At 47.0% G+C, this 13,859-nt stretch overlaps 1 protein-coding gene across 1 annotated transcript; it reads right to left on the reverse strand.

Annotated features, from left to right (window-relative positions):
- Positions 1-525: 525 nt before the first annotated feature.
- Positions 526-13,531, reverse strand: YTHDF2 (YTH N6-methyladenosine RNA binding protein 2). Its single transcript, XM_038160848.1, is given in 6 exon segments — positions 526-1,989; positions 1,992-2,049; positions 6,749-8,314; positions 12,448-12,527; positions 12,797-12,821; positions 13,245-13,531. Coding segments are annotated over 6 exon segments (1,905 nt in total). The 5' UTR covers positions 13,272-13,531; the 3' UTR covers positions 526-1,840.
- Positions 13,532-13,859: the final 328 nt, after the last annotated feature.

Consider the following 13,859-nt stretch of genomic DNA (forward strand, 5'->3'; position numbering starts at 1 on the left):
TTTATCTAAATCTTCCAAACTGGGATTACATTACAATAGCTCTGCAGTTAACCACACAAAAAAAGCAGCTCAGCATTGTACTTTTAAGAAAAAAAAATTCTAATTATAAAGAACCAGAAATTTTTAAGTTCTTGCACAAACCCCAAATGGTTCATTATTAACCTCTCAAACATACTGTTATATGACTTATATGTCAATTAAAAAAGCTCATACTGGGCACTAGTCACTGGAAGGAGTTACAAACAACTTCTATCCTAGCCATCAGTTTGGGTAATGACCATCCTTGTTTAACAGGGACTTCCCTAGGAACTGCTGTGGTAGAGCAGGGAGGGTGCTGACACTGTTCTGGCTGCCAAGCCTCCAATGGTTTGTACCACTAAGGAACTAATTATTAACTCACAAAGCCATAAGACAGCACAATTACTACCAGGTACAAACCAGAACATGCAGGAAAATGAGAGGACTAATTGTGGTGAGATGACCACACAGCACAAAACAAGGAGCTTCATGAACCTGAAACAGAAAAGAAGAAAACAATTTCTTTCAGGCAGAAAGCTGGTGCAGAATTACAGCTTCAATAAGAACAAGGAGGGAACACTGTCCATGGAGCTGTTCTTGATCGACTGCCCACAGAACAATGCACTTCAACTGTTTTCTTGGGATCCTAATCAGCTTTCAGCAATGTCTTGTGACCCACTGTACTTCTGCATCAGGGAAAAATCCAGGGAACTGAACCAGACCATGCCCTGGTTCCAACGAATGAAACAAATGGCAAAGAGTTTTGCTTGGAAGATAAGAACTTTTTCTGGGGAAGCAGCTGTTAATAAAATAACCTGAAACACGTACCTGTGTAAGTAGCTCTAAACCTTGATGCCAGCAAGTTATCCAGAACTCTTGGAGGAAAAAATAAGAGGAAGAAAACCAAAGCAACCCCTGCTGCTGACAGCTTACACACTCCCTTCTGCATTCCAAGCCCTTCACAGTATTTCTAGGGAATTTGCCAGCCATATACATACAATTTATCACAGAATCACAGGCTGGTTTGGGTTGGAAAGGACCTGAAAGCTCACCCCATTCCACTCCCTGCCATGGACAGGGACACCTTCCACTACACCAGCCAGCTCCAAGCCCTGTCCAGCCTGGCCTTGGACACTTCCAGGGATCCAGGGGCAGCCACAGCTTCTCTGGGAAACCCATGCCAGGACCTCAACACCCTTACAGAAATTAATTTCTCCTTAATATCTAATCTAAATCTACCCTACTTCAGTTTAAGGTTATTCCCCCATCTTAATTCATCTGCTGAAGGGAAAAAAAAAAAGGGTTTTTTAATTTTAAAACATTAATTTGAAGTCATTCATATGTCCATAATCAATTCAATTAACATATTTATAAGTACAATTAGTTCAGGGTATTCTGCAGGTCACAGCTGAAATCATGCAGCCAAGACAATCTGTAGTGGAGGAACATGAAGCTTTGCCCACACCAAGAGGGCAAGAAATAGGTTAGGAACAGGTTCACAAGAACAGGTTGTGGAATAAACTCCCCCTGGTTGAGGCCATACCTCCAAGAGGTGTGAAACCCCATTGCAGATGGCCTGCACTCTCTGTCTGGCCCAACACCAATCCCAGTCTTTGAATCCTAGAATGGCCTGGGTTGGAAAGGACCTTATAAATCTTCTAGTTCCAACCCTCTGCCATGGACAGGGATAAAACAATTGAAAAAAAATTAAACAGCGCATCTCAACAGGCCCTTAAGCTAACATCAACAAGTCAACTTTAAATATTATTTTATAATACTAACATTACATTAAAATATTATTTTAAAGACTTCTAACACAACACTAGTAGTGAGAGACAGGACTACAAGGCAAGTGCAAGTGGTTTGCTCTTCCACTGCTCTGGTTCCACTTCAGTTGCAGTGAAAAGGCTCCCAGCTGTTCCTGTTTTAGGGACGAGGAAACACAGCTCCCTGTCTCACAGCAGAAAACATGATTAGAGCATCAGATGGATCTAAGTCTTCCCTCCAGTTTTTTCCTGTCTTTAGATACAGCTAAAACATGAGTAAAAACCTGCGAGTGCTGTTAAGGGCTGGCTTAAAAATATCGTAAGCACAAAATATTCCTTACAAACAGCCAGTCCCAAGCCACCGGAATAGGCAGGATGGTTTGTTTCCTCCACTCCTGGGCAAATATACGAGCATGGACACAGACCTACAGGATTTAAACAGCCTGGAAATAATCTGAAACCATATGCATTGCTGAACAGCACAGCAGAAATTCTGTCGTGGTGACAAGACAATCAATCAATTAATTTCACTATGGCCACAATTTGGAACAGAAAACAGCAAATAGCCCTGGGATCACTGAAAGAAAGGAACCGTGTGAGTGGAAGGAGTGCTCCCTTGCTGGCACAGAGAGCAGCTGGCTTTGCCTTGATATGGAATATCCAGGAATTGAATCTTCAAGGCAGAAATACTGTCCTGTGGAACATGGTAAAGCCAAAGCAAATGCAGCATTCTCCAGGACAACTCTAACAGCAGGAGGAAAGACTGCCAGTCCACTCTATAGGGAATATTCTCTCTCCTCCCCTCTGAGATTACAAATTGGGAAGAAGAAATAAAGAGCTTTGTAAAATCCATTAGAAAGCATTCATGTATTCCAGTGACTGTGAAATAGCCTGCCCATTGCAAACAAGCTCAGACAACACCCCTTAGTTTTCCCTTAAATCACATGTTCCAAGGAGGCAGTGACACTTGCCAGTATTAATACTCCTTTAACCAGCAGACAGCATCAGCTGAGGCACAAAGCAGCACAATTCCAGAAATAACAGATCCAATCTGGCCAATCCAACCTCTGTGCTTTGAGGCTGATCCTCATCATGACAAACCCCACCAAAGCTCTCCCTGTTCTGCACAGCTCAGCCTGACTCAATGCTCAAAGTCCCAGCACAAAGTGTCTTTTCTCAGCTGCAAATCTGACCACTAAGCACTCTACACAGCACTGGTTTTCATGAGATAGCCTTCCTAAAATCTCTGCAACCTGTGAGTAGCCAAATATCTCAAGCCTGGGCAGGCAGAAAGAATCAAAATAAACTTCCCTTGGAGTTTTCCGCTGACTGCGTTTCCACAAAACACAGGCTGTCAACCTTTCACACCAAGCAGATCATTATGGGAGACCTTCACACCAAGGTCAACACAGCATTCCTAGAAATCCAAGTGTATGACCATGGGGCAGGGATTATGTTGTTGTTTTGACTGTTTAAAGCAAAGATAAAATAATTCTTACATGGAAGAAGTCAGTGACAAGCTCTACTACAAAAGCAGCTATTCTGGGTTATCAAGACTGCTCTGGGCAGGATTGCACTGTGAACTGGCTCCACCATTTTGGGTCAGGAGAATATTCAAACCTTTTAAAAAAATGGATTAGTAGAACAAAGCAACACATGGAAAAGGAATGGGGATTAGTTTTAGAGGAAAGGAATGGGCACAGGCAACAGGAAAAGAAAATAAAGAGGATTATTTCAGTGTTTTCAACACTGAAATAACTACCCACCCCTCTCCCTTCACTGGACAATTGAAACAGCATAAACACTATACATTTTTCATATAATTTCTTGGACCTGCTTTAGGGTATTCTGAAGAAATGACTAACAGTGAGAAGTATAAAAGAATATTCAAGAGTTTCCAGACTTTCACAAGAGATCATCCATCTGCTCAGGCAGCAAGCCGGAATCAAACTGCAAATGAGACAAAGATTTGGGCAAGTTGCAGCTGAGTGAAATTACTGCAGCTTGGGATAAGTGTGAAACAAGCCAAACCTTGAAACGTTTAAGCTTCAAGGAACATAACTGCAGAGCATCAACATCTCACACTGTAGGAGAAATAAAAGAGCTGGGAGCAATGGAATTCCCCCAGCACAAGAAGCAGGCAGGGAGCTGCTGCCAGACCAGCGTTTTAACTTTCCAGTGCTTCAGTTCTGGTTCCACATATATTTTTTTAATTCAGGTGATTACTTGAGATGCTTCAAGCAGACGGAGCATAGTTTCGGCTTTTTGGCACCTCTAGTCCCACGGCAGGAATCACTCCAAGAAAAAAGAAAACCCTCCTTCAGCAAAAATAACTGTTCCTCAATGAAATCGTGAAAGAGAAGTTATAGAAACCTTAACCACATTCCACGCTGAGTCACTGAACAATTGAGGAGGTCAAACTGTTGCTGTAAGAATGACCAAGGCCCAGAGAGTCACCTCCTCCAGATGTTACAGGGGCCCGAGCATGAAACACAGGGTGAGTAAATAGCAAAGAGCAAACACCAACTGTGTTTACACAACTCCCTTCTCCTCTGTGAATTCCAAAGACCTATGACTAAGTTCCTTTGCAGAGAAAGACTGCTTTCCTAATCAATTGCTGCTGCATCCACTAGAACATGGTTCAGAAAGGCAGCACTGGCACTCAGACTATCGCTGCTGCTTTTGACTCTCCACACCAGCACATCTCAAGAAGCAAGCAAGGAAAGGAGACTTCAAAATGCAACTGGGAAGATGAATAAAGATAGTTTACAGCTTCAAGAAAACTGCCAAGCCTCATTTCTAGCATATTCCTGATTTTCAAACTTTACACAGCAAACACAGCAGCCTTCCAGAAGAGCCCATCATTCTGTCTTCTTTTCCCAAAGCCTTCTCTCTTTTCCTCCTCCTTCTGCTTACCCACACCTAGTATTAACTCTTTTCATCCATCCATCCCTAATCTGTCCTTAAGGAGCATTTTTCCCCTTCCCCTGCATTCTCCCACTGTGCCAAGGTCTAACTCTCTAACAATGCTAACTGTTGCTCCCTGAAGTCAGGTCCGGAGGGTTTCACAGAATCCTATAATGATTTAAGTTGGAAAGTACCTTACATATGATCCTGCTGCACCCCTTGCTGTGGGCAGGCACACCTTCCACTAGACGAGGCAGTTCTATCCAACCTGGTCTTGAACACTTTCACAGATGGTGCAGCCACAGCTTCTCTGGGTCAATCTGTGCCAGAGCCTCCCCACCCTCACAGGGAAGATAAAGGCTGGACAATAAGTGAAACAGTTCTAGGAGGTGAAATCACACAAAACAATCAGGTCCTCACAAAACACCAGTTTACACCTTCACACCTTGCCATTTATTATTCCTCCCTTATAGACTTTCGCTAAGCACTGCAAGTAACCACACTTGTGCTTAAGTATTATAATTTATACAATGCTTCGTGTAAAATATATATATAAAATTTAAAACTGCATTCACTGTCACAGTGAGCAGCTGCAGCTCCTGATTCTGTTCTACAAGTCTTGGGGGAAAAATTCCCCATTGCTCAAACTAAAGAGATCATCAGGAAACTTGGCAAACTCCCAGCCAGCTGTGCTAATGTTAATTTTTATAATTATCATTTGGATCAAACATAAGCCAGACCCACATTGAGGGGAAGGGCAACCCCAGGTGACTTTACTACAGCTGAACCCAAGTAAGATTCAAAGCCCGCTGGTTCCTGAATTTGGGGCAGGATTTTCAATTAATGCATTGTTAAGGAGTAGATGATGACAGCAAGATTTGAGAGCAGCTGCAAGGCAAGTTGGGAGCTCAGCTCATGTACCTCACTGCTGGCAGCATCATGTAGGTCACAGCCCACCATGGTCCCAAACAGAGCAATGAGGAACACAGCGACCGTGTCCACAGGACAAGCAGTCACGCTCTTCAATCGCAGTGAGGGAGATTTAGGTTGGGCATTAGACAAAGCCTCCTTACAGGAAGGATAATTAAGGAAAGGGATAGATTGCCTGGGGAGGGACAGGAACCGCTGTCCCTGGATGTTTTACAAGTAGAGGGAGACATCTGTCATGCTGACCCCACTGTGGCCAGGGGTTGGATTAGCAGCCATTCTAAGGGCCGGCTCTGGTTTCTAACAACTTCCCAAATGCCTTGCTGGTCTCCAACTTCAAACTGCTCTGATCCAGGGGCTGATAACGGCACAGAAATACATTTTGTTTACATTACAGCGCTCGGCAAAGGCTGAGATTCAGCATAACCTAACCAACACACAGTCAAGCGCAGGCAGGGCCTGGGCAAGGCTTCTCACCCTGCTCTGCCAAGTGCTGGCACCTATTTCATAGAATCATGGAACAGTTTTGATTGGAACGGATATTAAAGATCACCTAATTCTAACTCGCTGCCATGGGCAGGGACACCTTCTGCTAGACCAAGCAGCTCCAAGCCCCAGTCAACCTGGCCTTGGACACTTCCAGGGATGGGGCAGCCACAGCTTCTCTAGGCAACCTGTGCCAGGGCCTCCCCACCCTCACAGGGAACAATTTTCTTCTAATATCCTATCGAAATCTATTCTCTCAATTTAAAGCCATTCCCCCTTGCCCTGTCTCTCCAGGCCCTTGTAAATAGTCTCACTTCATCTTTCCTGTGGGCTTCCATCAGGCACTGGAAGGCCACAATTAGGTCACCCCAGAGCCTTCTCTTCTCCTGGCTGAACAATCCCAATTCTCTCAGTCTTTCCTCATAGGAGAGCTGCTCAATCTCTCTAATCACCTTGGCGGCTTCTCTGGATATACTTCCCTGCAAAGACAGGCTAGGCTACTATTTGGGTGTGGGTTCCAGGTATGAGGAGGCAGATAGCCAAAAGGCAGGCTAATGCCCACAAGTCCACACCCTGGAGTCTGGCCAGTGCAAAGCACCACCTCTTGCCCTGCAGAACTCAGACAAGACACACAAACATCTTACCTTTTTAACATTTTCCTCTTCCTCTTGGCGTTTCTCATAGTGTGAGAAGTCATCAAAGATGGAGGTGGTGTGCTTGTAGGTGGCAATAATTTTCAACACCTGCTTAGCCTTTTCCAGAGGCACCTCCTGAGTGTCCCTGGAGTTGGTCACTGGTTTATTCTCGTTGTTCTCTAGGCGGATGTGTCGCAGCTGGCTGTTGGGAACGTCCTTCACAAAAATCCACCTGACATCAAAACGTCCCTTCCATTTGTCCTGGGACCACACACCTGCACAGGTGTTATAGTCCACTGCAGATTTCATTTCTGCTACGCCGCAGAAGTGACCACTACCGTTGACACTGAACAGTAAGTAAACGGGGCCCTTCCCATTCATGGAGCGATAGGCTGCATCCAGTCTCTTGTTGCCATGCTCCGTACTGCACCAGATGTTGTATTTAATGGAACGGTGAATATCGTCCTCAGAGTAACTCTTAATGATGAAAACCCGCCCATGCTTTGGGTTCCAGTCAAAATCCTTGGGGTTGTAGTTGTTAACAGATCTCAACTTCTCCAAGACTGGGTGTGGCTCAGAAGGAGAACCAGAAATGGCCTGAGCCTGTCCCACTCCGTTACCGTCCACTCCATTCTGGCCAAAGCCATTGCCACGATTCCGAGGGGCAACCCAGCGGGTGGGCTGTGCCGGTGGCACAGGCAGTGGGGCTGGCGGTGGCAGTGCCTGCGGCTGCTGCCCACCCGGAGCCTGGGTCACCGGTGGGCTACTACTGATCTGTTGGCCCAGGGGCTGCGGAGATACCTGTGGTGGCTGCTGAGCAAGATTCTGGACCAAGGTCTGTGACGGGGCTTTTGCCACTGGCCCTTTGTTATCCCAAGTTCCAATATCCATGTTATGTTTTATGGGAGGTGGTGGAAGACTTGGCCCTGCAATGCCATTCTTGGTCTTCAGCTTGGGCTGCTGCTTGGCAGGTTTGCTGGCAATGTCAGCCCATGAGGTCGGCTTTGGTGGTGCAATCGTTGCCGGAGGCAAACTGTTCGACGTCACAATATTACTGGTGATAGATCCGCTCCCCACGGCTGAGCCGACGACTTTCGGGACGCTGCTCGCCACGTCCGTGCTGCCCAGCTTGAGGGCTGCCATGCCCTGGTCAATAGTGTTCATGCCAGGAGCCTTGTTCAGGGTCTCATTGGCAAAGGCTGACTGCCCATCAATCATGGCCCCTCCCAGTGAGCTGGGAGCATAGGCATAGTTGCTGCTGTAGCCAGAGCTCTGAGTGGATTGTCCCTGAGAATTGTTATTCCCCCAAGCCGAAAAGTCAATCCCACTTGGAAAGAAGTTAAAGCCGTGCTGCCCAAGGAATGGAGTGCTGCCAAGGGCCCCTGGCTGCCCGAACATGGCATCAGGGAGGAAGTGAGGCTCCCCATTGCTCAGCTGTCCATAGGAGGTCAGGTAGGGCATGGGGGGGTCTCCCCCTGTGGACCAGGCAGCTTCGCCTAAGGAGTAGGAGAATCCAATGGAGGGACTGAAGTAGCTTGGTAAGTAGGAATCAGACATTGCAGTGTATGCATTATTCTGAAAGAAAACCACAAAAACATAAGCACTGAATTGTCAGAAGGAGTTGAACCAATTTTAAGGAACCAGGAGTAAAGGCACCTTAGACTTCCCATGCCCTACTCCTTCCTACTTTAGGGCTAGGCAGATAAATAGGCCCAGCCTTCAGCACCTCCTTTGTTAGAAGAGCTCTAAAATCTGTTCCATTGCCAGAAAGGTTAAAGACAAAGGCTAAGAAAGGTTAAAGACAAAGGCTAAGAAAGGTTAAAGACAGCTTCCCATGCCAAGAGGGGAGTGTGTGGTGTTCCTGACATACACTGGGACACTGGGAATCCCCGGTGCTCCTGCTCAAGCTATAAATCCAGTATCTTGCATCCAAATATCATCTTCTGCTAGTAGCTACTTCCAACAAGGGTTTTTCCTGCTTGCGTAACATCCTTAACCCTTATTAGGGTGTTCCAGGGAGGATTTGGGGAAAGAATGCAGAGAGAAGGGGAACAAGAAAGAAAAGGATGCAGTGGAAACACACTGTGAAAATCACAAGTGTCCCTGATTACTAGCCATGAAAACAGCTTTATTCCTACAATTTAAAGTTCCACACTTCACAATATTCCAAGCAATTGCAACCAAACAGGGATTTAAGGCCTATTCCTCAAAACACAAACTTCTCCAGTGGCTGCCTGAACATGGCATCAGGGAGGAAGTGAGGCTCCCCATTGCTCAGCTGTCCATAGGAGGTCAGGTAGGGCATGAGGGGGTCTCCCCCTGTGGACCAGGCAGCTTCGCCTAAGGAGTAGGAGAATCCAATGGAGGGACTGAAGTAGCTTGGTAAGTAGGAATCAGACATTGCAGTGTATGCATTATTCTGAAAGAAAACCACATTGAAAATTACCTGAAAATGGGAAGTAATCAACAGAAGCCTTTTGCAGCACAGCGACAGCACCAGCACAAGCAAGTTTCAAATCCAGAGAGGAAAAAAAAAAAAAACCTCGGCTCCATGCCTTGATCTCCCTTTTAACATCCAAGTAGCCTTCAGGTTACAAAAAACAAATGCCTAATTTGACAATTAGGGAAGTCTCAGACATCCCCAAGATTTGCTTACATGAAAAACATCTGTCATTTCCCATTCAAACCCAGGTCCCCTCTGGGGAGTGGTTTCAGTCCTGCTAATGGGCATCATCCTGAGTAATTTGAACCTATGAGCAGCAGCCTCGCTGCCCAGCCCCTAACACACCAGCCCAGTACAGACAAGATCAAAGGTACATTCAGTTCCCAGCTAAAAGCTTGGCTTGCAGCAAGCTCTGCTCCATTTTTCGCTGAATCACGTATTCACGTGCCAAGCTGAAATCCAGGGAGTCTCTCAAGATGGCTCTGGCACTCTCAAGAAATAGCTGGTTTGCCACAACCTTCTACTTACAGGAGAGCAACAGGTTTGGAGCTAACCAACCCCAAACTTTACAGAAATTATTAGGAATTATTTAACACCATGTGTTCAGACACAAGATTTCTTTGGTACTGCCTGAAAACGCAGAGATGCTCTGTTCAACCTTTGGTTTCACAAACGCCTCCCAAAAGCAAATTTGTAAAAAAACTCACTCTCATCCAGGGTTTTACTGAGGCACTCAATCCTGCTAAACCCAGGACTCAATATGTCCAAAAGCACCAACACTGACACTAACTTGTAAGACAAATGAAACTTAAAACTTCCTATTACTGTTTTGAGCCAGCAAAGTCACTTCCTAATTTTATTGCCTCAATGATAAGAGAAACATTTTCTCTCCTGAACTCAGCTTTAAAGAAACAGGAACATGCCAGCCCATCCCTAAACCTGAGGCAGAGCCATTTTCTCTCCACAGGAGCACTCAAAGCACATCACTGTCAGATAAAAAAAAAAAACCCTCTTTCTTCTTGTCAGCTCAAAATATTTTCCCACTGGTCAATTATGCTCAACTTTGAGATATCTAACACAGCTATGACCTCTAGAACACTAAGCATCTGCATACAGGTAGTAAGAAGGGAGCAGAGCAGTTCAAGAGTTGAGCACAGGCAGCTCAGAACAGATTTGGGACACAGTCACTGCTGTTCTCCACCTGAACGTCTCCAACACTGCTTTGTTATCAAACAGCACCTCACTCTGCTCCCCTGCCCTCACACAACTGACACACTTGCTGATTACCATGCAATTAAAACACCACCAGCTTCTCATTCTCTCCGCGACTAAGACTCCTTGCACTCTTTTGAGTTATTTCCTCAAATTCACTGTTCCTCTTCACCTCAGACCAAGGTTCTTAGTGAGCCTTGCTGTTGAGCTTTTGCTTTTTAAAGGGTTAAAAAATCATTTACTGTGTATCTGAGTTTTAAAATACACAGTAACCTCGTGGGAACTGACAAGTAACAGTCATACCTGAAAGAGCAGGTAGGGACTAAGGAGCAGTGAAACTTTACAACATGGTTACCTCACGGGTGTGAGGAGACCTCAGGAAGCAACTACAAAACTCATTTACTTCAATTATTCAGAGCAGTTTCTCTAACTCTCTTTCCCATCTCAACCAAAGAGGTGTACACTTGGATACCTATGTATTTTTGCCTCCCTCCAGACCAAGCTCTGGAGGTTTTGAACTCAACAAAGCACAACAAGGAACTGAGAGTCAATCAAAGGTTCCACTCCAAGTTAACTTGGTGGTTTCACCTTGCTCTGGCTCAGTTTCTGCCTCCTGGGGCATATACAACCACTTCCTTATTTTTAAAATGAATTTTTACCAGCCTGAGACACACTGAAAGAAATTAAAGATCCAGAAATACTTCATCAAAACATGTAAAGTAAGAGTAAAATACTGTGCTGCTTCAAAAATAACACTTATAGTAAACCTTTTTGTCTTTAGGAAACTTAAATAAAACTGCAGTTTGTATGAAATACATCCATTTTCAGAAAGAAGCTGGGAATTGGGGATGTTGATAGCTGAGGAAGAAAAAACCAGCATTAAACGACAGCTACTAGGAAAGCAACTGCTTTTATTCAAGACTTGAGAAAGCAGTAACGTTCTCTCACCCTATGAGGGCTGAATTTAGGGCTTGTAACTTTTCAGGGGATTGAATGCAGTGAGTTGTCTTGATGGACAGGCTGAATTCTGAAGATTATGGAGAGCTGACAGACAAAGAATACTTATCCTCAGATCTTTAGCACAAACTAGGAAAATACTTGCTGAAAACTTAAATGAGACAGTAACCTGTTCCTGTGTTCCAATAAAACATGCATCATGTTTACATGAAAAGAATAATGTACTGCCTCATAAAAATATGCAAAAATACAGCAAGGGGAAACCAGAACAGCTTATTTTTACTGATCACAACTGGAAAGAGAAGGCAAGAGAACAACCTGTCTGCTCCAGTGCTATTACAGATGTTTATCTATGTACTCACTTGTACATCTAGTCAGCTGAACTCCATCTGTTCTGTGTCACTCCCCTGCAGCTCATTACAGGAAACAAACAGACACCAGTTAACAGTGGTGCTACTATAAAAGAAAGTGAAGAGGAAAGGTAACTGCAAGTTTGACTTCCAGAATCTGGTCACAAAACTCCAAAACTCTCTCTGGCTCAATTTGTAACCAAAGTTCTCAGAAAGTCTCAATATCTGTATCACATGTGGGCTCTGGGTTTGGGGTTTTTTTTTGTGAAAAACAGAGAAATCCACCTGACAGGCATCATCAGTTGACTTGGTGTTGAGGTAAGAAGGTTGATCTGATCCTCTGAAAGTGCAGTAGCCTGCTGTGAAGCAACTTCACAACCCAACCCAGCACATTTCTCAGGTGTAAAGAACCAGAAACCAACACAAGCACAACACTAAAACTGAAAGAGCAGAAATAGTGGCTTTGAGGCAGTCACATTAAAAAAAAAAGAGCTGGACACCAACTCTAGGAAGTTCTCAAAAAGTTGCTAAAAACCTTCCTACCTCACCCATCACAATCCAAGGGCAGTCAATGCTTTCTACCAGCAGAAATGCAGATATAAGACAGAATATTAGTTAAGGCAGCTGGCAAACATCAAAATGCAATCAGTGGAGATGGGGAACATACAAGGAAGCCAAACTTCCCTCCTTTGGAGCAGCAGGAAATCTTGCTGCTTTTGGTCCTCCTGCCTGCAACAGGTACTCACCGGGCGGGCCTGAGGACTCAGGTAGGGCTCAAAGTCATCATCATTCAACCCATCTTTCTGGTGCACAGAGCCGTTTTGCACTGAGAAGAGATGTATAACGTTAGAAAAACCTATGCAATAAGCTCCCATTATTATCAGCCTAAAGCATTTAAAGCCAAACCCTAGAATAGAATGAACTTCTGCCACTTCTAACACACCACGCTCAGTCCACGGCACACACACACTTTCCACCGCACAGGCATCACCTGCAAACTATCCCCAGCCCAGCAGCCAGGCCTGGTTTATTTCCCTCCCGGCAGACGGATCCTTCCGCTCCCTACCAGGCCTGCCCGGCCCCCCGGGATCTCACCTTTGTTGCCTTGGCCCTTGGGTCTCTGGCGCGACAGCAGCGACGCGGGGAGAGAAAAAGGGAAAGCGGTGAGTCAGAGGAACAGACCCGACTCGGGTGGGGATACAGACCCGGCCCAGTGAGGGGAGGACAGAGCTGGGGAGGGTAAACAGACCCGGCCGAGGAGAGGAGGACAGATCTGGGGTGGGTAAACAGACCCGTCGCGGCGGGGGAAGCCAAGGCCCGGCAGGGACAGACCCGGCACGGGGAAGGGAGAGATCCGGCCCAGCAGGGTCGAGCCCTGCGGGGACAGGCCCGACCCGGCCGCATCACAATGGAGCGCGGCCATGCGACGGGAGAGAAGTGAGGCCGCAGCCGCCGCCCGGCCGGGGGTGCGCGCAACCCGTTAGGCCCAGAGCCGCGGCCTCGCCCAGCAGGGCCGTCCCGGTATCGGCGCGGAGACTCCTACCTGCTCCAGCAGGCTGCTAGCCGACATGGCTCCGCGGCGGGGCTGCAGGCGGGGCGGGGCGGGGCGGGCGGCGGACGGCGCTTTGTCCGGGCCCGGCGGGCTCGGGGCGGCCCTGGCGGACTCGGGGCGGCCGCCGGCAGGGCGGGGGGACGCTCTATCCCACCATCTCCACCCCACACCTCCCGGCCGCGCGTCTCTATGGCCCGGGCCCGCCGCCTCGCGCTCCCCCCGCCCGGTCACGCGGCACCGCGCGCGCCCAGGCACAATGGCGGGAAATAGAAGGGAAGGGGGGGGGGGAACGGGGGGGGGGGTAGGGTTTGGGGCGCAGTGCATGCCGGGACGGCGGAGGACCGGAGCTGGGGGAGGGGGGGGGCAGCGCCCCCATTCGACTGGAAGTGGGAGACCTCTTAAAGGGCAAGGCGGCCTCGCTGAGGTTTTAAGGCAAAAAGTGGCAAATTCGGGGCCCGGCTGCGGGTTCAGCCCAACCTCATCCTGTCGCGCCGCGACATTTTAGCTCCCCCGTCCCCAGTCCAGCATTCCAGGGTGCAGAGAATCCAGAGAACATTGCAGTCCCATGGGACCCCCACCCAGGTCAAGGGAGCTACCTGGGTGCTG

The sequence above is a fragment of the Motacilla alba genome, chromosome 23, assembly GCF_015832195.1.
Source record: "Motacilla alba alba isolate MOTALB_02 chromosome 23, Motacilla_alba_V1.0_pri, whole genome shotgun sequence".
Lineage (NCBI taxonomy): Eukaryota > Metazoa > Chordata > Aves > Passeriformes > Motacillidae > Motacilla > Motacilla alba.